Source organism: Tribolium madens, unplaced genomic scaffold (genome assembly GCF_015345945.1).
Source record: "Tribolium madens isolate multiple individuals breed KSU strain unplaced genomic scaffold, Tmad_KSU_1.1 Scaffold_11;HRSCAF=98;Tcas5.2_LG3b, whole genome shotgun sequence".
NCBI lineage: Eukaryota > Metazoa > Arthropoda > Insecta > Coleoptera > Tenebrionidae > Tribolium > Tribolium madens.
This window is the reverse complement of record NW_025400975.1, coordinates 1,791,972-1,817,470: the sequence shown is the minus strand read 5'-3', so window position 1 is coordinate 1,817,470 and position 25,499 is coordinate 1,791,972. Positions and strand designations below refer to the sequence as shown.

Below are 25,499 nucleotides of genomic sequence, written 5' to 3'. Positions count from 1 at the left end.
TAAAATTAAGATATTATCAAACGTCACAACAATCTTTAAATCGATTAAAGTAAAAATTTTACTTATTTTTCTTTATTTTTTACTTTACAAAATCGCAAATGAAAACTTGCAAAATTATAAATTATATTTGTTTGATGATTGGTATATGGCTGCTATCATAATAATTTGGTCAGAACCATAGCATCAAGATGTTTGATGTCCGTTAATTTTTCTGTTTTTTTTTCTGAGTTTTCACTATGTAAAGGAAGTTGCAATTTTCAAAAAAAAAAAAATAATACACGACTGCGAAATACTTTAGCATTTTCGCTGTTGCTCGCTGTTACTTTTTTATGCCAAAACTGCAAAGGAAAAACATTTTTTGCTTTACCTGAAACGAGCAAATCTGTAATCAAAACTTCATTAGTCTAACTCAGTAGAAAGAAAAGTTCATTTTTCTCTTGATTTTGGACTCAAAGAAACAAATTTAAGATAAAAACCAAAGTCAAAGAAACAAGGATTAACATTATTTATTAATTAATAAATTAATTGTCAAAGTGAAGTTGTGAAATAAATAAAACCGCCAATGTGAATGTGAATTACTCCTAATTAATTGTATACTGATTGTTCTTGTTTTAATCATAAAGCTGTTTTTTTGAGTTGTCCTTTATTAAAATTATGTTTTTCACAAATATTTTGGTTATTTAAGTTCCGTAAACTTATTTGTTAAAGTGACATCAATGTCAGAAAAATAAAATCGCCAATGTGATGGGATTTAAAACGCAAAGAAAAATAATTAAGTAGAAAATCAAGAGAAAAATTAGCTTTTCTTTTCACTGAATCAGAATAATGAAGTTTTAAGTACAGATTTGCTCGTTTCAGGTGAAGCAAAAAATGTTTTTCCTTTGCAGTTTTGGCGTGAAATCAAAGATATTTTTTTTCCTCTTGTAAACTCAATCTGGGGACATAATGTAGAATTAAAAATAACTATTGTTCAAACTCGACTTAGTGACGTTTTGTTTTTAGAACCGTTAAGAATGCAAAAAATTCGTTTAGAATGTTTTTGTAAAAAAGCTCTTATACTTTTGTTTAATGACAAATATTTGTTTTGGTTTTGACTACCCTTAAAACTCGAATATTGATAATGCTTTTTTAAGCCAATTTGAAGTTTGTCGCTTTTAATTAGAAATAAATACGTAGCATAAAAGTTAGAAAATTTGCTGGCTCGTCGTCCTCGCGTAATAACACTTTAATAAACTTGAAAACGAGGCAAAGTTCATCAACCAAAACAAACGTAGACAATAATCGTAATGTAAATCTGGTCGTAAGCTCGTCTAAAGCAAATATAATTAAAGCTGACGTCGGTGTAAAAAAATAATCGCAAACATAAGAAAAGCTAATTAGAATATTACACAAAGTAGAATTCGGCTATTTGGCGGCACGTAGTGAGAGCGTATGTGTGTGAGTTGATAAAATGTGACGTGATTAGTCCAACACAAACAAAACTCCATGCAAATGGCTATCGGAGCAACCCAGATCTAATCAGGCATGCAAATATAGGTGTGCTTAATTACAGACTGGAAGTAGAGTAAATATTCCTTTATCGTTTCGAGCAGGCCGCAGCTTGTCCGACAGATAACCCCTGATGAATATGTAAGAGGTCCTGCAGGATGCAACCGACTACAACAACCTCCTTTGCCGACTATTAAGCTCGCTGGATTATTTGCTTTGGGGTTGTGCACCGAATATCGCCTGAATTGGAGAGCAAATTGACATGTTGGCTTTGAGGAGGAAACTTACACAAGAAAATACTTTATTCTAGATTTTTTTGTTTAATTAAATTTGTTGTTTAATTAAATTTTGTAATTAAAAAAAGCTAAAAGCCAGAAAGTCTTCGTATTTGTGATCAAAAATAATCCATTTTGACGTTCAAAAATAATCCAATAAAGTCACAAAAGTTTCCGGCTTCTTGATCGACTGCCATCATAACACTTTCAATTTTTCTTGTTTTAACTTGTGATATTTGTTCATTTTTCTCGTCTCCTTTCTCGCCTTCATCTATCATCGTCCTAATCCCGTAATTTAAAAGCCGTAAAAGCGGCCGCTGCGTCGTAACATTTTTCAAAACGCAGCAACGAACAGTGGCGGCATCCACCAGTAAACAGATCAATCACCGCCGCCGCCGCCGCCGCCACCGTTGCCGCCTCCATACATCAGCGTGCAACAGGTAACCCTTCGTTAGTATTCGGGCCCATTGTTCTGGATGACCTCCCGAATGGGCCATACATGCAAATCGAAAACGCTGTTTTCGCGAAGGTGGATGAAGAAGGAAGGGCTTCCGGACTTGATTCAATGTTTCCGGAGTTTTTGCGGACCAGGAACGGGATGAAAGGCTTTTGCATTATGCAACGTGGACGGGAGGAATAACATCAATTTGCGTTTCATATGCGTGCTATTTTTACAAGCATTATGCCGTTTATGGACATTAGAAACGAGAACGGACGCTTTCGGGCTTTATTCAAACAAATGTGAGGCGGTTTCAACCAAATCGGCTTAACATGGAGATGGGACATGTTGCACACGAGGGAGAGGCATTATTTGCATAATAAAGTGCTCAAAATTACGAAAAAATTGAGAAAATAAAGCTAAACACTGCTTGATTCACAAAAGTTTTAGCAGTTTTTTTGACTTTTATTTGGAAAATTGAGTTATACAACTCTGAATTCATTTTCAATTAACAGAATAGTTATTAATAAATGTATAACTATTTTCAAATCCAAGGAAATCTACCAAAATCAATTTTAATACTCTAATACTAGTAATGCAATTTCACTGCTTTTAAATAAGTTTTTTGATTCTGATAAGCTAATTTCTATAATTTCAAAATAATTATAAATAACTAACTCTTTCTTAATTCTGATTTAATTTAGAAAATTTGTGTCACAAATAAGTCAAAAATTGCATATTTTTAAGTTCCACATTTTCTTTCAAAATCAGTCTTTGCGCCTGTTTCACTTGTTTTGCCATATATGGTAAGATACCAGGAACATGGAAAAAAAGTTAAAAAAATTTTATCTATAAAAATTTCGAAGTTATGTGGGTTTAAAGTTTGCACTTTGACTCAATTTATTTCTGTTGGAAAAATAATTTTCCTAGTTTTTTTGCTACAGGCTATTAGAAGAGGAAACAAGGAAGCTGTATCCTAAATTGTAACTCTATTCAATGTTATTTGGGGCTTTTATTGGCAAAATTTTTGTCCCTTTACTAAATAATTGTAAAAAACATATACAAGATCATCAGTATCCTTAAATAGATATAAAAAAGGTTAAATGTCAACAATAAATGTCAAAATTTTTTGACGGATAGATTTTTTTAAACATTTTTTTCATGTTCCTGGTATCTTACCTTACTTGAAAATTTTCTCTGGGCGCGAGTTCTGACGCACCCTATTTGTATTTGTAAAATTAGGTCTCAAATGTCTTCGGATTTATTCGATTTTAAAGCAATTTTTACCAATAAACTTATTATGTTTTAAAAATTTTGCTAAAAGCAAGACAAGTTTTAATTTATATCTTAATGCGTTATTTTTGCTTATTTTGCCGAATTGAAAACTGTTTGTTATGAAGAAATTTACTGGAATAAAAAAAATTGTGAAAAATAAGACACAAAATTGTACGATTAAGTTTGATATGCGTTACTTTCGATCTCTTCATACGATTATAAAGTCTCTTTTACCGATGAATCAATTAAATTTGAGAAATTTTGTTAAATTAAGACGAAAACTTATTTTTTGTATTTTCGTCTGTCTTGTTGGTGTTGAAACTGTTTTTTATTAAGAAATTAAAATTAAACAACAAAAGAGGTAGGGAACCTATAAAAGTTAATCTGAAATCACAAAATTTCGCCAGTTCTACTTAAATTTATAGCAATTTTACAAAAATAAGGAAGAGAATTTATAGAATAAGTTTCACATGTTTTATTTTTGCTCGTTTCACTTGTTTTTAATATATTTATTTACCAAAAAGAAAAACAGAAATTTATAAATGTTACCCATTCTACATAGGTTTTTTTTTTATTTGTAAAAGTTAATTTTGATTCGAATATTATTAGTTTAGTTCCATGTTCTCTTTTTCACGTGTAAATTTAAGTTAGTTTGAATAATAAGAGTAAAGTGCTCAAAAATAATAATGAAATAGCAAAAATAACGTATGATTTATCATTAGAGCTTTCATTTTTTTTATTTATAACAAAGTTTTTATTATGTTTATTTTTCACTATCAATTGCAATAGACATTACAAATTTAAAAGATGGCAGTTGTAGATGAAAAATTCTTAAAATTAAAAAAATAATTGTACCACATAGTTTACAATAATAATAATGTTATTGGCAACACTGATTCATCAATGGCATGAGCAGCTATAAACTCTCTAGAAGTTTCCACTAATATCCATGTAATTAAAAAAAAAGAACTGTAATTCCAAACTATAAGTAATAAGTAAAAAATGCAGAATTAAAATTGCGAGTTTATGAGTTTCATCGTGCATAAATTACAGTAGCCAGAAAATCTTCTCATGTTTTCTTAAAGTTAGAGTTTTAAAAGTGAGGCATCTATCTTCGTCTATTATGCCACAGCTCATTTCACAATGTCAATTTAAATTAGCATTTTTAAATGTTTTCCAAACTTTGTAGGTTAATTCACTATTGACTCTGTTGGATGGATAATTTTCGCAAAGTTGGCTATTATTCCTTTGATTTTAAATTTGCATAAAAATGGAAAGTTTGCCCGGTTTGAAAATAGCTAGTTAGCAAAGTTTTCAACAAGTCATAAGTGAAAATTATCTGTTCTTTTGATTAGAGAATCGAAGGGAAGGAAAAACTCCGAGTTTATTTTAACAGTTGAAAAGTACAAGGAAAGTTACTTACAGTGTTTGTGTTAGTTAATTTGGGATTAGGGACTCGTTTGGGTACCATTTCAATGGGTTTAAAACACTTTTTGTCTTCTGTTGAATGCTTCTTACAAACAGAAATTCGTGCCTTATCTCTCGCTGAATAAAATTGTGCATTAAACCCTTTTTTATCGTCTCCCTGCATTTATGTTAAAAAAAATTAAAATAAAAAAATTTCAGCTTCTGTATTAGGGATATTGGCGTCGTAACGGGTCGATAAACCCTCCCTTATGCTTTTTAATACCGTTAAGTATCTAATCGCATTATTTGTCGGTTTTATGGATAATTCGGTGGAGTGTCTTTTGATGACTGCTGTGAACGAAAACATTTATAGATTGAGAATTATTTATGCGGTACACATTGACGTCCCTGCAGGAATCGATAATGGCACGAAACCTGCAGAGCCGGTCCTGAATTATTCACTTCTACAATGCGAATCGAGTAGCCCCTGACAACAAATGAAATCACAAACCTCTTAGCTGAAAAATACATAATTACAATATCATCGATTTACAATTTCCGCTTCATGATTGTAATCTCGAAAAACAAAATGTTTCAGAATATCGAAAAAGTTCTCTCTTTAAATAATTTATGAAAATTGAAACTACATTTTTGTGACAATGTCAATTAGTTGTTGGACGTTTTGTGATGTAATAAATTTATGTAAATTTTTAATAGAGGTGCACTATACGTTGCTTTTAGTGCTGATTATAATAGTATCCAGTTTATGAGTCCCAAAGGTGCTGATTAATTATTTAAACGTTAACGCTATTAAAACACGATAAAGAACATTTTTTTATCTAACAGACTTAATGCTTTACTCTCCCAAATGTTAAAAATTCAAGAAGGAAAATATTTAACAAGAAAGCAATTAAACAAAGCAAAAAATTTCAAAATCGAGTTTGAAATGCGTTATTTTCGTCAATTTCCTTCGTTTAGCATTTTTTTGATGAAAAATTAATTAACTAAAAACGTGAAATTTAAGCGAAAATATGAAAAAAATATATAGAATCCGTTATAAAATGCGTTAGTTTCGCTTATTTCCCTTAATTTTAGAGCGTTTTTGAAAAATTTACTCAAAAAATTTTGGCAATAAGGCAACATTGTATATTTTTGTCTGTTTCGCTTTCTCTGAAACTGTTTTTCAATAAGAAAATCACTGAATTCAAAAATTTTACAAAAACAAAGTATTTTTGACCGCAAACATAAGATTTGGAGGATTTCTCAGAAAACAAGACAACAAAATTGTAATTGTAAAGTAAGTAAATTTTACTTGTTTTGGTATATTTGAAGATAAATATTTGCAGAAAACAGCAGAAGACTCACCTGTTTTTAGGTTATTTCGCTCAGTTTTAGTAAGATTTAAAAAAAAATTTTGCTAAAACAAAGTAGAAATTTACAAATTTGGTTTGGAACGAGTTATTTTTGTCTCACAAATTTGATTTTATAGCCCTTTTATATCAAAAATACTTATTTACCAGAACATGCAAAAAATAGCAAAATTGGTTGTTTCAATCGTCTTTCTCTAAAAAATCAAGGTAAAGAATTTGTGAAAAAATAAGATTAAAAATGTTTTCACCTGGTTTACTAGATTATTCCAAGAGAAACTCACTAGATTTAAGAAAGGTTATAGAATTAAGTTTGAAATGGGATATTTTTGCCTGTTTTACTTGATCATAGAACATTTTTTACAAAAAAACTTACTTAATTTGAATAAATTCGTTAAAACGAGGCACAAAATTTGTAAAATTAGCTTCTAAATTCACTATTTTTACCTATTGTGGTAGTTATTGATCAAAAAACTTTTGCACAAAAGGCAAAAATTTTTACAAAAAACTCATAAAGCTTGAGAAACGCGGTCAAAACAACGCAAAGCTTATATTTTCGTTTGTTACAGTTACTTTAAAGCCGATTTTTGCTAAAAAATTCACAAAACTCGCTAAAATATCGCCAAAACAAGATACATTTTTTGTCTGAAATTTGTTATTTTTGTTTTCTTTGCTCGCTTTTAAGACACTTTTTTTAAAAAGTTAATAAATTTAGAAAATTTTGTTAAAACAAAGATAAAAATATAGAACTTTTTCAATAATTAAATATTTTATATGTTTTGTCCGGCGCATCCACCATTTTTACACAATGCTATTTATTAGCAAATTTTTAAAATTGTAGATTTTAGTTGTTTTTGTGTCTTATTTGAACAACTTTTTTTAGGAGTCAATAATAACTTTTTTACAAATCAAACCTATAATTACAATAAAATTGTACAAGTTATTCCTTATCTAGTCGGTTACAATCATTAGAAATATTTTCTCATTTTTTACTAGACTCAACATTTTATAACATTCTCCTGTTTTATTGTTAAAATTTAAGTTTTGATAAATAAATTTTAATACGAGTTCCGAATAGTTTTCTTAATGAAAAGTAAACAAATTTTATCTGTTTGCAGATATAAAGTTTGTTATTTAACTGTTGGCAAAGTGACAACAAATCTTCTCTTATAGTTTAATTTATAAGAAGGATAAACTATCATAATTTCAGTTTATGAAATATTTTGCATGCAAAACTTTTAAGCTATATTTTTCTTAGAAACTCAGATCAGTATAGGATCTTTTTTTCAGGAATTTTTCGTGAAATATGCAAATAATAAAATTCATGGGACATTCCCACCGATCACTTAATTCTAAATCCATTACAAGGATATTATTCGAGTGGCGGTAGAAGAGGCGTCTGTGGGTTTTTTAGTGCGGTGCGCAAAGTCGGCAATGGTCGGATCAACCATTAAAGTTAATTGAATTTCCTTAGCGTCTGCATGCGAAATGTTGAACCGCCAAATTGACTTGGAAATGGCCGTGAAGTAGGCGATGTATTGCGGAATATCTGAATGGTTGAGCACCTTGAGAGTCACCACGAGGGCTTCTTTTCAACATCGACCGCCGACCTACACACCGAGTAGATTAAATAATTCTCTACACATTCTTCGCGGCCATAAACGGAAATGTTTGCAACTTTCATGAATAAAACCAACGAAAGTAATACGGGGATCAACGGGGAGGATTTAAACACACACATCTCGTTAAAATATTATGCAACAAGCAGGAGAATCAAGACTGGTTTTTTGCAAGTCTGAAACGATTTTTAATAAAAAAACAAATTTGTTTTAAACAAGGTAGAAAGCTTTAAAAGGCGTAATTTTTATTAGTTTCACTCAATTTTAGAACATTTATTATTGAAAACGAAAATAGTTCTTCACAAAAAACTCAAACAACAAGGCAGAAAATTTATAAATTAAACTCTCAATTTTAATTACGTTAAAAAAGTAAAAATGTTCTGCAATTAGTGTTGCCTGTTTTGGTAGATATTAGAGTGTTTTTTATTGAAAAAGTCACTAAATTAAAGAAATTTACAAAAACAAAGCAGAAAATACGAAGAATCAACTCGAGTTTAATGATTTTTTACCAAAAAACTAACTGAGAACAAGACAAAAAATAGCAAAATTGGTATTTTTGACAGTTTTCTTTGAAAGTGTTTTTTTTATTAAGAAACTTATTGACTTCGAAAAATTTTCGCCTGTGTTACAGCATTTTAGAACATTTTTACCGCAAAACTTAATAATTGTGGTAAAACAAGACAAGAATTTGTAAAATAGTTGTGAAATGCGTAACTTTATTATAGTCTTCTTCGGTAGATATTAGAGAAAAACTAACTTGAGAATATTTTTTCAAACAATAGTTGCAAAATTAGGTTTGAAATTGTTACTCTTTTTTTCTTGGTTTTATATTATTTTTTACCGAAAATATAAGACAAAACTCATATTTTTGTCTATTTCGTTTACTTTGAAACCCTTTTATGTTGAAACTCACTAAATTTGAGAAATTTTACGAAAAACGGCAGGGAATTTGTCAAATTACACTTTAGGTTTTTATTTTTGCTCGTTTTATACAATGTTTTTATCAAACAATTTTCTCAAAAGGCAAAAGATAGGAATTTATAAAAAAAAGATTGAATTGCATTGGTTTTACTTGTTTTGCCCGCTTCTAAACCGTTTCTTTAAGAAACTTTTATACATTTTACTAAAATTCAATTATTTTAAAAAGTTAGATCTAAAATTTGTTATTATCTCCTGTTTTGCGTGTTGAAAAAGACGAAAAACGCGTTAAATTTGGGGAATATTGCCAAAACAAAACAAAAAATTTAAAAATTTGTTTTGAAATGCACTATTTTTGCCTGCTTCTCTTAGTTTAGAGCAGTTTTCTCTGAAAAACTCGACAAATTAAAAAAAAATTGCCAAAACAAGGTAAATAATAATAGTATGTATTTTTACGTGTTTGGCTCGCTTTAAAACCGTTTTCCACTGAAAAACACGAGAAATTTTACAAAAACAAAGCAAAAAACCTATTAAATTAGGTTTAGAACGCGTTATTTTTGCCTATTTTACTAGATTTTTGAATATGTCTTATCTCTTTACTGATTCTAGAAAATTTTGATAAAAACAACGCAGAAAATTTATAGTTAAAATTAATCTCAACTTCTTAACCAAAAAAATGCTCAAAACTACAAACTGTAATTTCCGTATTTTAATTTGTCTTTTTATCATATCTTCTGTGTTTAATTAATTAAATACGAGTTTCTACAGAAACTCATGAACCGTGTAAAAACACCCATTTTGTGTACTTAACATTTCAGATTTCGCCTCTCTATTTTGATTCATTTACATATTTTCTAACTCCCATATCGATTTCCCTTAATTTTTACCATTCAAAAATCTTATTTTTTCTTTCGAGAATTAATAGTTTAATCAAAACTATGCCACTTTTATTATAAACATGCCGAAGCCCTCTTGATTTACGTATCCAGATCAGAATACAAATGGACTTTGGCCATGACTCGTCAGAAAATGGGATTGAATTAACCCTCCTGAGGAAAGATTTCGTATCACATGGGTCAACGTTGGCGAGCGTTATCGTGCGGGGCATTATCTATTCTAACATCAAGTGGAAATATTTCAGCTTTGGAATTATTATGAATTGTGCAAATATTTGGAATTATAAAAATTATGTTTGAATTACTTGGAATTACTGCAATTTTTTTGGTAATTACAGTAGATTATTGGTATCAGTTGAAATTATATTGGAAAACTATGTTAATAATTTTAAAATAACATAAATGCTCGTTATTTTCCCTCTCTAGTTTTAAAATTCGGCGTTGCGACGTCACGTTCTTCCCTATATGAATTTGTTTTGGTTTATCGTAAATCGTGTTGCATCGGTATTGGATGCATCTGGTAGAGAAATCACGTCGTTCATGTACCACAGATTTTTATTAAGGATTTGTTTGTTTGCATGTGTGCACGATATTCAGTTGGTGCTCAATTTAAATCGAATTTACAAGCAAACAAAGAACGTGAAAACGCCCTTGTCCCTCGAAAATTGAGTCGAGAAGAAGAAGCACAAAGCTTGTTTTCACTTAAGGGGAGAAAGGTAGACTTACCTGTCGTAGTAGTAGTCCCTGCAACAAAATAAATCATTAGAAAATTATTAAAAATATTATTTTGTAAATTAAATTTCTGCATGAAACTTAATTTAATGTGGCAGAGCATTCAGGCCCTTTTTTCAGAAAAATATGTTATCTCGTGTGATGATGTTTTAGACGTTTTTGCTGATACTAAAAAGAGAAAAATACTGGAGTTTAGATATTTGCTTTTAAATTTTTTTATACAATTTAGTTATTTTAAAATATATATTAAAAACTAAATATTATTTGTCACCTCTTTACAGGTTGTATTGATTTGTGCCTATGCAAAAATAACAAAAGAAACGTTTTAGCAGAAACACCTGTAAATAATATAAAAATATACGACTTTTTTTAAAAAAAGAATTTAATTTGTTATAAGCACAGTTTAAAAAATGAAATAATAATAATAAATTATACTTTAAAATCATAAAAATTCAGTGAGAAAGACAGAATTTTCAATATGACAAAAAAATATGTTTAGAGGTTTAAAAGTCGGAGTTTTATTAACATTTTTTTTTACAGATATTACATTTTTCACATTTCTGACAATAAAATTCTTATTTGTAATTAGATAATTAAACAATTTGTAGACCTATTTAACAGTGACTTCCCCTCGAATTAATGAAAATCGAATCTGTAAACTAATTAAGACACTTTCCGAGAATCTGTTTAGATGTTAGATTTAATATAATTATCTTTACAATCTTGTTAGGTAGCATGCACAAAATTGGTTTATTCATGACGATGCTGCTATTAAATATTTGTTCAAAAAACAGAATTTTTCCTTTCAACTTAGTTCACACTGTGTTAAAACTACAGCATTCAACTTAGTTGCTGAAATTTCATCTTTGGATGAATGAATCGATCAACATCTCAATCGTGCTATTTTGGCATCTCAACTTCTTGTCTAAACAAACCAGCCAACTCGCTAACAACAAACCAAACATTCGAATTCTCTCGATCAAATCTGAAACTCTCTCTCAAGTCAAAAACCATTTTTGCGTAAATCGACACAGCTTTGTCAAGAAGGGGAATCCCACGTGAGTGCTGACCACAAAACGTGAGATGTTGACTTGGAAGTAATCGAGTGTGGAAACCTTGATTACAACTACTGGTCGAGTACTTGGACAAATGCAGGAGATGAAACCTAGCTATCAACTAAACAAATGGATAAAATACAAAAAAAATTTCAGCAATTTGTTCCACTAAATGATCCCTTTTGATGTCAAATTTTCAATATGTGCATTTGTAGTCAATTAGGGACTTTTATTAAAATTTTGTCGGAAAAATTAAATTAACATTAATTTTGTTAGTGGCGATATTTCGTTTAGTTTCGGCTGTGTGATTATACGAATATTTACATTGTCTAGTTTTTAATTAAAGTATAGGTATTAGTACGTACTAATGAATGCGACTCTCTAATTAAAAGTTTTAAAAATTAATTAATTAAAGGTGGAAATACAAATTGTTCTGTTTACTAGAGTGTGAAATGCAAAGCATTTTTAGCAATATTTTTATTCCAATTTAAGACTAAAAAATTGATTGATAAATAAAATAAATCTTTGTCACTAAACAAATTTTTTTGATTATTAGTTTAATGTTATTAAATCTATTATTTTAAAAGCAATTATAATTATCGGTAACTAGAAATCGAATAAATTCACTATTGTGCATACAGCTCACGTTCTCAGTGCTATTACCATACCTTGAAAAAAGCTGCAACAGATTTATGAATCGGAGATATTTTCCTATGAATATTTATTAGAGCGATATATTTTTCGCGTATATTTATTGCAAGAAATAAGAAAACCTCATACTAGAGCATACGATATCCATTACAATTTCTTTTCTTAAATCTTTATCCTGGATTTGGGAGATAAGTGTGTCTTGTGTGACTAGACTAAAAGATTTAATTCCTTGTAAAAGGAAGGTAATGGTTTTTGGTAATCCCTCCTCAAGATTTAGAAACGTGCCATTCTCACGGTCTGTGTCAGTTTTGGACGAAACACGACGTTCTTGTTGGTAGTAGGAAAAAATCTTGCTTGTTAAATAAGAGTTTTTTTTCGTCGTAAATCTGATCTCAACTCGCTCTAAAGTCTAGCATTACATCAAATAGACTCCAATTTCTAAGCTGATTCAGCAATGCTGAAAAAGCCCGTATTGAATAACACAAAAGTCACGATCGTTTAACATCGACATTTTATTTATAAATCAGCGAAAGCTCTCGGAATCGCTGAGACAAAACAAATAATCGCTACTTGGAATAAAATATCATCGTCTTGGAGCTAAAGAGGGAAGAGAATGCAGCTAACTGCAACATTACACCCCTTTACCGGCTTGTCTTTTTCAATAATACGGACTTTGATCCACCTGAAACCAGACGCATTCTTTCAGCTCGAGAGAAAGCAAAACACTCAAATTTTTTCTTCAGCGTCACTTTCAGATTTCAAATTGTTCAGATTTCCAAAAATTTCTTGGTCAGTGGGTAAGTATTTGATAAATTTTAATATTTTATTTGGAGAAAGAGAATTGGAGAAATTAAGAATTTTTGTCTTTTTAAATTTATAGTTAATGATGTTTATTTCGTCATATTTAAAATTGGTTTGATACACAAAATTAAAATAGATTTGAGTAATGAGACAAAATAACTTTAATTTTATTTTTGCCTCAGATTATTTTGTATTTTAAAGTAAAAAAACTCATTCCAAACGTCATTATTTTGCATGAAGCGATCCCTCATTGATACAAATCTTTACGCGTTCCGGAATTAAATCCTTAAACACTCCCGTAATAGATTTTTATTTAGGATGATAAGTTTCGCATAGGGGCGGCTTGAATTACAAATTGGGGTTGGCGCAGTATGTAATTCGGAGGTAGGAATTTCGAGCCAGAAGCGACCGCCAAATTAGAAATCAAATATTCCATTTCGACCCCCATTTAGGAGCATTTTAGCATTCCTGATTCCGGTCTTAACGGGGGATTTGGTGGCTGGCGTGGGCCCGTCTCGACACGCCAAGGTATCATTTAAGCCTTCCTCTTCTTATTTTCAAACCGAATTTACATAGCCCAACCCAAAACCATTCGCAAACAGTGGAAATATTTCACTTGCATTTAATTTTTTTTTAATTAAAAAAATGGTAAATTGCTTTTAATTAAGAGCTTACTAATTGTGAGATTAAACAATGGAACATGTGTAAATTTATCTTTGAATGCACAAGAGTCGCGTTCGGTGACGGGGAAGTCGTAATAGTTCGTCCCAGTTGGTGAACTAACATAAAATTATAGATTCCCAGCTTCCCAGCAATTACGATGCAAGGCTTCACTAATTGTGGCTTGTTCTCTAATCTTATCTTGCAGTCACGTCCTGTGACTTGGCCGTTGCTAAATCGCTCCGCGTCAAGCTGATTTAAACTGCAAGCCAGAGACATTGGCCAAAATTCACTAAAAACACCTAATTTTGCTAATTAAAAAAGAAAAACACGATTTATTTTTCAAAATTTCAATTTTGTTCTATACAGGGTGTTTACAGTCTTGGAGTTGAAAATTGATCTAATAATAAAAGAATACAGAAATACTGTAACCAAGAAAAAAAACTCACACAATTGTTATTAGCAAGAATGTTATTTAACTCTAAAATATTGGTACACGGTTTGAGGTCACTGGAATTATTTCCTTCTTAAGATGAAATTGTATAGTTGCAACAGATAAAAAAATCGTATCCATGACAATGAAAGAGAAAAGTCGCTTCATAGTTTTGACACTGTAATCATTTGATTTGCTTTTGCTTTAGTTTTTATCAAAAGATCTTCTGCTTAATCTCTTTCAACGAATGGTTTCCAATAGGTTTGATTCGTTTTTCTTAATTTTTCTCCAAATTTATAAACATGTATGGCAAAATATTAAAATAATTAATTGGTTGTCGTGATTATGATTTACGGTGAAACACAAGGTAATGAAACTAATGGCCATTGTTGCAGCCAAAGCAGCAGTTCTCAAACAAATAGTGTAAAATGAATAATTTCCTTTAACAACGTGAATTTTTGTTTTATATAGCGTATCAGTTTTTTTTTTCTACCGTGAACATCATCTCATTTAAATTTCAACCTAAAGACCGTAAACACCCTGTATAACATCAAAATATTGCAAAAATTTTGTGTCTGAACTACTTTCTTGGTTTAGGTTAATGCGGGAGGGATAGACCAGAGGGCTGGTGTGTGCAACTCAAACTTGATTAAATGTAATTTAATAATCACTGTCTTCGCATCGGGGATAGTTGAACCACTTTTATTGAGGATAATTTTTGCTTTCCCTTTTGGTGCAAATCTGCTTATGTATTTAAAAGGACATTTTTTTAAATTTTGTTATTAGTTTTGTTTGAATTAAAATAAAGATTATAGTTTTATAATAAATTAATAAAATTTTACTGAAATTAGTGACAAAGACTTCATTTGTGACGTAGAACGTTTATTTTGTACTTGAAGAGTGGAGAGTATTTTGACGTTTTTCTTTAAAATATAAAGACAATTATAAAAATCGCACAAAAACAATAAAAATTTAAATCAAAATAAAAACAGTTTTTTAGACTGAAAAATAGCTTAGTACGACGAATTTTTTTCCTTTGAAGCTTCCCATTTCAAAAGATTTGTGACGTAGAACGCTTATTTTTTGTTTGAAAAGTGCAAAATATTTTGACGTTTTACTTTAATAGTTTATTAAAAAACAAGTTTCGTAAGTCCAGTCTTGATGCACGAATTCAAGTTTAAAAAACGAGTGGCGTATCCACAAGTTATTTTAAAGATGAGTGCTTCAAGGTTTTATGAAACGAGTTTTTTATACTATTTTTGTGTAATTTTTTCTCTTTATGCCGTTTCTAAACAATTTTTTTACTTTAATTGATTAAGGGATTGTTGCTACGTTTGGTAATGTCTTAATTTTAAAAGTCAATTTGATCTAGCGTCTTTTGACTTTTGACAAAATGAAGGTAAATTACAAAAAATATTTTAGAAAACCTAAAAGAGTATAAAACAAAGGACAATTGTAAAAATCACAAAATAAAATAAAAATAAAAAACATTTTTCGGACTGAGAATTAGCTTAACTTTGAAGTTTCCCATTGTCTTCGGTAGAAATGGCCTCATGGAAGCACTTTCCATGCTCGTCATTCACAAACCACAAATGTTTAATAAAAATCAAATCAAACAATTTAACCGTATACGAGTATTTTACTCATGAATATCACCAAAATTATCATTGTGATAAATGAAATACTCGTAACTTCAACAGTTTCAGGCCTCAGGGGTTAGTTACAATTCAAACTTACGCTATGAAAAAAAAATTCTAGCCCCTTTGAATATATGTAGTTTTTAATGCCGATGTTTTTTTGATTGATTTTGCTTTTTTGCATTCATTAGAAAAAATTTAAATTAAAAGCAGTAGAAAAATGATATTGGAAATTATACAGGGTGTTTCACATAACTTTACGAGGTTTGCGCCTAATGTACGCACCCAAATATACAAAAGTCACAGAACACTGGATACAAAAAATACACGTTGAATTATGTAATTTTTGGAAACCCATGACAGTAGTTGTCAAACTAATCACTGTTTCATTAATAGTCATAAACTGCAGTTTTCCAGAAACAATTATAATTTGTTCTATCAAGAGACGGCATGAATATGATTGCAGTTTATCTATCTTAATCACCAACTAACTAAAAACGTTGTAATTTTTGAAAGGTTGAACAAACTAGAGAAGATTATCAAATTTTTCAAAATTTGTAATCGAGTTCGTATCGGAATATGTATTATTGATTGCAGCTTACAGGCGCAGGCCTCGTAAAATTACGTGAAACACCCTGTACTTGAAAAAGAAAAAAATACAGACTTTAAAAAATAAAAAAGTTTAAAAAAATTCAAATTAAATACCCGATTTTTTCAGAAAAGTAGTTTTTTACTGAATTTACTCCCTCTTTGAAATAAAAATCTGTGTTGTGAGGCCTTCGATTGTGATAGCTCCTGATGTGTACATCGTTCAATTACTTAAACCCTCGAGTGTGGAGTCGGAGGTCCGGCCATATAATGAAACCAGTTTGCCGAACATCGTCCGGATTCCGGAATGTCCGAAATCATTGCCGGATCCACTTTCGGCCTTCTATATAATTTCCCCAGTGTTTCCTCTTCGACCCACAATAATCATCTCAAAATTCGTTTTCTTGTCGCCCGTTTGCAAATTTTGCCGTAAATAAGGCATTATATAAAACAATTTAGTCGATGTCTTAGATTCACGACACGACGTTAATCTTATCAAAAACTTGTTATAATACAGAAGTAATCTTTCACAGTATTAAGGTACATCAAAGATTGCTCTCGGCTCGGAAGATGAAAGTAATTGGATTTGTCTCAGAGTCCGTAAATAAAAATAAAACCGTTTTTTCATCTAAAGCGTTTAACTTTGTTTTAATGGAAGTTTTTTCCTTCACAACGAGTAATTAAAAAACATATTTCTATGTCGAATCTGGCCAAGCAATTGTGCCTCTAATGAACTGTAATCAGATAAGAGCTCAACGCTTGTGTTGCAATATTTCTAATGTAGTCAGGATTTACAAAGGAGAAGTAATTATGTTTACTTATGTTGTTTGTTACGTCAAACACGAAGGCAAACTGCAATTAGGATAATTTTATCGACGTTACATCAATAATTAAAAAAAATTTGATGCCCCATAAATCGTGAAAATGAAAGTGTCAATAGGATGGAAAAAACGGCGTAAATAAATAAAATTCTCGCGTATCTTAATCCAATTCGAATCCTTTTCGTGGAAACATATTGTAGCGAACAAGGACGTAATCGAGTGAGGGAGGATCCTTTCACTATTACACTTTACAACCCTTGTAATTTATTCCATTCTTTCTATCGAAGAAAGCGGTGTTTTAGCATTTCGACGAGATGCTGTGATACATCATTGTCGTTGTTTACGCTTCCACCAAACAGCATTTTTCATTATCGACACGAGAAGTTACTTTTTTATATCGTCGCGTTTATTAAACGAGGATTTCAGTTTCTTTGAGATTATCGAATGATGGACGACGAAGCACAGCGACAATCAATTACTTTCTTAATAAACCGTTTGCTAATAATAGCTTTGTTGTAATTGACAATGCGTTTTTTCGAGGACCTAAATTGACATTCTATATCATTTATCACTGCCTCCAACATTAGTCATGCCATAAAACAATAAAAAATAACATAGCACAAGGCTAGGTTGTTGCGTAGGAAGTGGTAAATAAATTATTTTTTAATATGAAAGAAGAATTGCACAAATTGGTGACAGATATATCATTTTGAGCACAAATCTAATGACTTAGTTACTAAAAACGAAATAAATTGGTGATCGTTAAAGTCACACCCATCTTTTTTTTTTAATTCAAACTAAAACACTAAACATGTAGATTGCGGCAGCTCTTGGCAGAATTTTAATTTTATTAACTCCTTTACACGGATTTTGCATTTGAGCGTTTTGTTTCACTATCATCGTAAATTTGAGGAGAAAATGTGAAAGAAGATGTCAATATTGTAAATGTGTGCACACGAAAACATTGCATTTACGAGTGATGTTTATGGGTGGCGGTATAAAAACGGGACATCAGCCGCCAAAGCACCTGACCTATTCTGTCATAAAGCTTAATAGTCCCGTGGGAAAATTGATACTAAAACCAATCGTAAAAGTGACAGTATTATGTGTTCATATACACACTAACAGAATTTCTGTAAGTGCAATGGTGCAAGTTTCAGTTGTACTCCAGAAGCTATAGTAAATTTTTTGGAACTAAATTTTCTATATTTATTTTTCCAAAAAAATTACTATTTTCTGTAAACAAAAACATGATTAGCCCGTCACACCAAACTTTTATTTAAAACACAACGCGTTTCAACCACAAAGTGGTCATCCTCAGGTGAGAATAAAACTAACTAAATTAACAATGATAATGCCTTATATACTAATTTTTCCGACTTTAACTTTCCCTGCCCCCAACTAACGAGAGGGGAGAAAAGGGAATGGGGCCGTTGTCTGAATTCATAAGATTATCTCTATTTTTAAATATTTCAAGACTCTCGAAAGCGTCAAGAAATTTACAATTATTGACTACTCTAATAATTTTTACATTACTTTCATTGATTTTATGGTCTTTTTCAAAAATATATTGGGCCACACTTATTTTTTCTAATCTGTTATATCTTAAATGAGCTATGTGTTCTTTAAATCTAGTGTTAACTGAACGACGTGTTTGCCCAATATATTTTTACAATTAATTTCATAAATCCCCGATTTTTCTAAGGGTCCTAGTTTATCTTTAGGATTACCAAGAAAACATTTAAGACTTCTGCCAGAGTTGTAAACAACTTGAAAATCAAGATTTTTGAAAATTTTACTCAAACCTCTTGTGATTGAGAGAGTATAAGGTAAAGTTATAAACTGTGTTTTGTTTGGTGTGTTTGTAAAAGTCGTGGAATTACTGACCATTTTTCTATATTTAACTTTTTGAACCATTTTGTTAATTATGTTAACATCAAAACCATTACACTTCGCTGCATCTTTAATAATTTTGAGCTCTTTTTCAAACCTTGCATGAGTCAAGGGAAAATTAACAAGCCTGTGAATTAAAAAGTTAAAACTCGCCATTTTATGTTGAGGACGATGATGTGAGTCAGCGGTGATATAGCGAAGTGTACTAGTGTTTTTCCTATAAATATCAAATTCTAATACGTTATTAGTTCTAATTACTAAAGTATCTAAAAATGGTAACTTTCCTTCTACTACTTTTTCACAAGTGAAATTTATACTTTCAAAGCGGTTGTTTAAAATTTCGAGGAAATGCTCAATGGTACATTTATTAAGATCAAAAATGTCATCCACATACCTTAACCAAACTCTGGGAAAATATTCGAGATCATTTTCCAAATCCTTTTCAAAACGGCTCATGAAAAGGTCAGCTAAGAAAGGTGACAATGAATTATCCATTATTTTCTGGACTATTATAATTTTTTGTATTCTTTGGTTTACTTTGACTCGCCTTAAATCCCCTTAAACACAGTCCAGGAATAATTCTATTAAAAATGTATTCGTGTCTATACCTCTGAGAATCATTTCTATGTATGCAATAACCCTAATGCAGCAAACACGATCCATAATATCGAGTTTTCTCCGCAAGGGAGGTTTAGTCATGGCCGCAAGCCAGACGAAATTACTCTTCGGTGGAAGTTGAAAGGGAAAAAATTGCTTGTAAACGAAGCGTCATGTAGAGCAATCAATCGACAAGACTTGGACACGTTTCGAACAAAGAGAAAGAGGTGGTGCTGACTTGAGAAGGCAGTCAATCTCCCTCTGATTTGCAATGAATCCGCCCCATTTGCAGAACGAGCTGAGATCAAGTAGCGGTCAGAAAGTGACATTACGACAAGCCAGGGGTGGGTTTGGCGAAGGGTTGTTTGTTAACTCTACTAGAATACAGGACTCCAGACCAAATTTTATATTGTTTGAAACTCTCGACTTTTGCAATGAGGATTTTGAGTGTCTCTTGCACGTGATTGGACCATAACAAAGCACTTTCAGTATTGAGCAGCGACTCGAAAGGTTTGTTGGACTCGATAATAGTCGGAAACATCGATACAGAGAAAAAGCATCAATCGCTAATTGACTAAAAAGAAGAAGTCCTGACAGGGGTGAGGTGAAATAATGAAACGATGAGCGAAGTTGCTGATCGAGATTGAAGACTTCACGGTTTTTCACTAAAACTAGTAGTAGTTCTAGTTACAAAAAACAGACGAAGTTTGATTGAAACAATTGAACGAACAAATATTGGTTTCTGTGGGGTTTTTTATTATTTTTTTCTCTTGGAAAGGTAAATTATTCAAAGTTCTTCTTGTCCACTTTTTGTAGAAAAGTACTTTTTTCATCATTACATTTTTTTAACCCAGTTCTTAATTACACAGGGCTACAAAAGAAGTCATGTCTTGACAACTTGACAAGTTTTATATCATTTTGTTCGTTCGTCTCAGTGAGACAAATCAAATGCACTAAAAAAAATTTCAGATCCTCTTTGCTCAATGATCAGTGGTCATTTTTACAACAACAGGTACTATTTATTTGTTTTAAGTAAACAAACAGTTTTTGTTTATTCTAATTAGAACAAAGAAGGTGCAATTGACCATTTTTAAGCAAAAGAAGAGTCTTACAACAAATACTTTAATAAAAATGTAATTTTAAGTAAGATTAACATGCATTTCTCCTATATGCTTGATTAGCAAACCTTAACTTCAAAAAATCATATCTTGAAAACTATTCGATATATTCTTTTGAAAATTTGGATTACAACTAATAAAGAGATGCTCTATACGATGGTAATAATGAAAAAAAAATACTTGTAGGGTTTTTCTTAGATTATTTCGATTTACTTCGAACTTTTTCGAAGAAAACTTTGCCAATGTTCAATTTCAAATTTTATATCATCCTAAAGGGCAAGTCCATGCCTTTTAAATGGTCTTTATTTGAAGAAAATCGGCCTAATAGTTATTGAGTAATGATTTTTTAAAGTTAAAGTATTTTAAATTTATTTAAATTAGAAAAAAATTATTTAGTTCAAAGTGTGTTTTTTAGTGCATTTGATTTGTCTCACTAAGACGAACAAAATGATATAAAATTTGTCAAGTTGTCACGACATTACTGTTTTTTTGTTGCCCTGTGTTATGATCTTGTAATTCTGTAGGTAATTTTTAACTATAGTTTTTTTGTGAATTTTTGTATTATTTTTTCATTTAGAAAACAAAACTACCAAATGAAGCTAATGTTAATTTGTATTTCCTCTTCGCCTAAATCTCGTTCGGTTAAATCCGGATTAAAAGCTTAACAAAAGAAAAAAGCAATTTCTTGTTCATAATAAATCCGCCGATTATTCGCCGACACCTCTTCGTATTTCGCCCGAAGCCTAAGAATAATGTAAACGATTAAAAGTTGGTAATGAGCGGTAATGCATTTGGAACGATGGCGTCGGTGGCGGCGGCGTAGAGAAATTTTTCGCCGGTAACAAGCTCATATATCTTGAAGGAAGCTCCTTAAATTATTCATTCCATTATAAAACTCTTAAACGCGGATTTAATATAAGTCCCACCGTAAACGTGTCTTGTATCCGGCGGCTCGGTAATTGGCCGATGCGCTGCTGGCAGTTCCTCACTAAGAAAGCACTCGAAGAAAAAGTCAACAGACGAACGAATCTGCATAGAAAATCAACGAATTACAATACCAGATGCGAATAAAGAAAATTGTACATCTTTCCAACTGCGTATCATTGTCAATCCAATTTTTAAAAAGCTTGAAAGCATTTCTTCCTGAAAACTACGAGACTTATGGCAAAAATAAAAACAAAGCGTCATTTTGTGTCGAGGTTTTGGCGAATTTCAACATATTGTGTGATGTTCAGCGCGTGACTTTACCTCTGCAGAAACTATATTTCGAAAGTTCTTGTAAAAATTTGCTTTTTCCAAGATTGTAGAATGAAATTTTGTGATAGCCAAAATTAAAAAAAAGGTTTTTTTTCTTATTAATGTTATATTATAATCAGGGGAGAGTGGGACAAATTCACAAACGGGGCAAGTTTACAGAAACGATTTTCACTAAAACCTATTATACACACTTTTTCAAATAGTTGTGTAGTTAATGCTTGTTGGTCTTCAAAGTGTAGTACACTGCAATCAGAAAACAATAAACATTTTCGGATATGTGTGCTTTTGATGCAGTGTTGTGAGTTTCGGGGTTTGGAAAACAAAGACTTTAAAGAAAGTTCTCTTGTTTCTGTAGTGTAGATATTTTTTACAGATGTGTAGCATGCGTTAATAAATAATAATAAATAAATAAAAGATCTGAAAGCCAATGTTGAAGTGTAATCTCGGGTTTTTTATTTTCAATAAATTACGTTTTTTATGAAATTTCATGAAAAATGTTGTTCGATACACGTGCGCTGTCCTTCGACCTCCACTGCAGCACTCAGCTTCGCTTCGAGCCGCAAAATTCGGTCTCAGACCTGAAAAATAATTTGACAGCGCCCTTGTATCGAAAATAATTATTGGGGACTAAAATGAGTCCGCAAAACAGCTATTTTGGGGAGCGTATACAAAAAAAATGATTTTTTGGAAATATTTTTGTTACCGTTTATCCGATTATTATGAAACTTTGTATGTTAAGGTACAAAAAGGCACTCTTTGACATGGTGTAAATAAAAATCTTGTAAAATTATACATTCATAGTTTTTGGGGCATAACTTTTTTTGGGCCTAACTCGTATTTTTGATACCAAAAATTGAAAGCCTATAATTTTTTCATAAAGCAGGTACTTGTTTCATATCGCCAAAATGTACCGTTCTTGAGTTATTTTAATAAACTCAACACCGCGCTGCAAAATCAGAAAAAAAAGAAAGTTGAAAATTTTAAGAACCCATTTCAAATGTTTTTGTTGTATGTGATACCTACGTATAATTTTTTTTGTGCAAATGACATAAAAACTTAGTTGCGTTATTTTGAACGTTTAAAAAAAGTGACACTTAACTGTTTTTTATTTGATTTCTCTCAGCTTTGTCAATTTGCCCCAATTTCTCTACCTTTCAATCTCGTGAACACTCCTCAGAATTAAAAAAAATCGACCACAATTGCTAATAAGTTTAGTAGTTAGTTACTTCTCGGCTGGAAAAGATCATCTCAGCTTTGAGTAAAATGAAGCGAGTTGTGCCGTGGGACCGCAGAAGCCAATTATCCGAGATTTTATAAACTTATAGGTTTCAGAATGAGAAGTAACGCGACAGTTGGAGAAATTAATCTATCCTCTGGAAATAAAATAAAAATGCGAAACCGTCTACTGACGTTCCATTATTCCTCATCCCATTACACCAGAGACGTGCTTATAATCGCGCTCAAAATGAGAAAAAGCATTTTCACAGGGTAATGGAGGGTTTAGTATTACTAGAAAATGAAAAATGCAAGACGCGCCATATTAATAGAAAACGTTATCTCTAAAACGGAATGAAGGATGTATTCAACAGGAACTAATTCGACTTGTTCCCTGCGATGGAACACCTCAGGGCAATACACCTTTTACTCTTACTTTTTAATTATCAAGATTCCAGTCAGGCGGATAAAAAAAGGTGTCAGGTACAATTTTGTTTAAAATTTTATGAGAGAAACAGTTTTAGTTTTAATCTGGAGCATATTCCAAGCTCATTCCTTTGAGAATTTTCCTAACAACCCATCAGTTTACTCGCCATTCTAATCCTTCCAATATTAACCTTCAAGCGTCTCGTTCCATCCTGAATTATTACCTCTCGGTCCCCCAACACTCGACATCCCGACATAAATTACTTGTATTGGTCCAGAAATCAGAACAGATCCCACCAGAGTGCCACAAGAATTGCTTAACGTTGGTTTGTTACCTTGCACAACTCTGGAGGGACCTCCTCGCTATGTCCCTCGAGACGAAGAAATGAGTCACAAAATATTTACGCTGATTCAAAGTGCAACAGCATGTCCTCGACCACCGACAGGATGAGAGTAAATCGTTAGCCACTTAATCCAAACAAACAGGTTTGTGTTTATTGTTGGTATCGAGTCGGGGATTGGCCCGGACTAAGCCGGATGATGCTGAAATGTTAGGTATTGGAAATGGGCAATTCGGATGTGTTTAGGGTGGATAACACTGGCTGGGTATTAACAAAAATTTGAGAAAATTATATCCAAAACATTGAAAAATGGAATTACTCAAAAAATAGTTTTTAAAAAGCACCAACTGGCAACATGCCTAAGTTTTAGTCAAAAACCCTCGGCCTACTTCACAATTTATTAAATGAAGATTCAACGGAAATAAGATTTTAACACAATTTTCGGTTTAATTCCATGTAAACGAAAGCGTCCAAAATTTCGATAACTTGTTCTTAAAATCGTTCAGTGAAAAGGCAGTGACGTTGATTCAGTAGGTTTTTGCCACTGACCCTCCAGCATCCGCACCAAAGAATGGCCCTATCGTCTCTAAATTGTCCAAGTGGGAAGATTACAATAAAAAATGTGGACCGGTCATTTTTCCGCAAGTCGTAACAATACGCGATAAATACTTGGCTTTATGGAGAGAATTTCGTGTGAATTCGAGCCGAACTAACAATGAGTAGAGAGAGGGACAAAGTGCCGGCGATTCCGGGACCGGAAATGAAAAGTCCCCGACGCACCGGATGTCGATATCATCGGCCGGAGGCTGCGGCGTTTAAAATGGGGCTTTTTGAATGAACTGAAGACAATAACAATACGGAGAGATCGGACCGAAGCGATGGGCGGCTTCGGCGTGTTTTTAAACCAAAGATTTTGCTTTGTTGGGAAATAATTCAAATACAGGTTTAGTGAAAAGAATTGAAGTTAAAATAATAAATTAAAGCTGCATACTTACAGACAGCTTAAAAAAAAGCTTGGATATCTAAAATATTTTTACTTAAAAGATCGGTTTTGAGTAAAATTTTTGGAATTAGTTTTCTGTTTTATTTTATTGAGACAAAAAAAATTTTTAAACATTTTTTTTTATTTGCTACAATTAATTGTGACGAAAATAAATAATTTTGAAAATACAAGATTTTTATTTTTTCAATAACTATAGCAACTAACAGTTTGCGAGGTCATGAGAGGAAAAAAATTAGAATTTGATAATTGAAATTGGATTAAATTTAATGTTTGGAATAATAGTGACAGCCAGTTTTGGTACACATTGCACGCTTCCAGCAGCCTCAACTCTCCAACTTGTCGGAATTAGGAAAATTGAAACATCAAACAAATATCAATATCTCCGAAATTTTGGCAAATTGCCGAATATAATCCAATATCTGATCCCCCAAGAGTCATTTAACCCCCTCTTGACACCACTTCGCAACGCCCATCAACCTTCACCTATGACTTAATGAAATTAAATTCTCCTGCAGTACAATCAATAATATTATTACGACGACGGGGCTGCACTCACTGACCCTTCTACACACACAGAAACTCACTTT

General features: G+C 31.6%; 1 protein-coding gene across 2 annotated transcripts in view; it reads right to left on the bottom strand.

Annotated features, from left to right (window-relative positions):
* The window catches only part of LOC123005775 (heterogeneous nuclear ribonucleoprotein C-like), a 183,657-nt gene that overhangs the window by 27,427 nt on the left and 130,731 nt on the right, over window positions 1-25,499 (bottom strand). For both annotated transcript variants that reach the window (XM_044399733.1, XM_044399741.1), the window contains one exon: window positions 10,411-10,428. In XM_044399733.1, coding sequence (XP_044255668.1) covers window positions 10,411-10,428 — 18 coding nt within the window. The remainder of the gene's footprint in view (window positions 1-10,410; window positions 10,429-25,499) is intronic.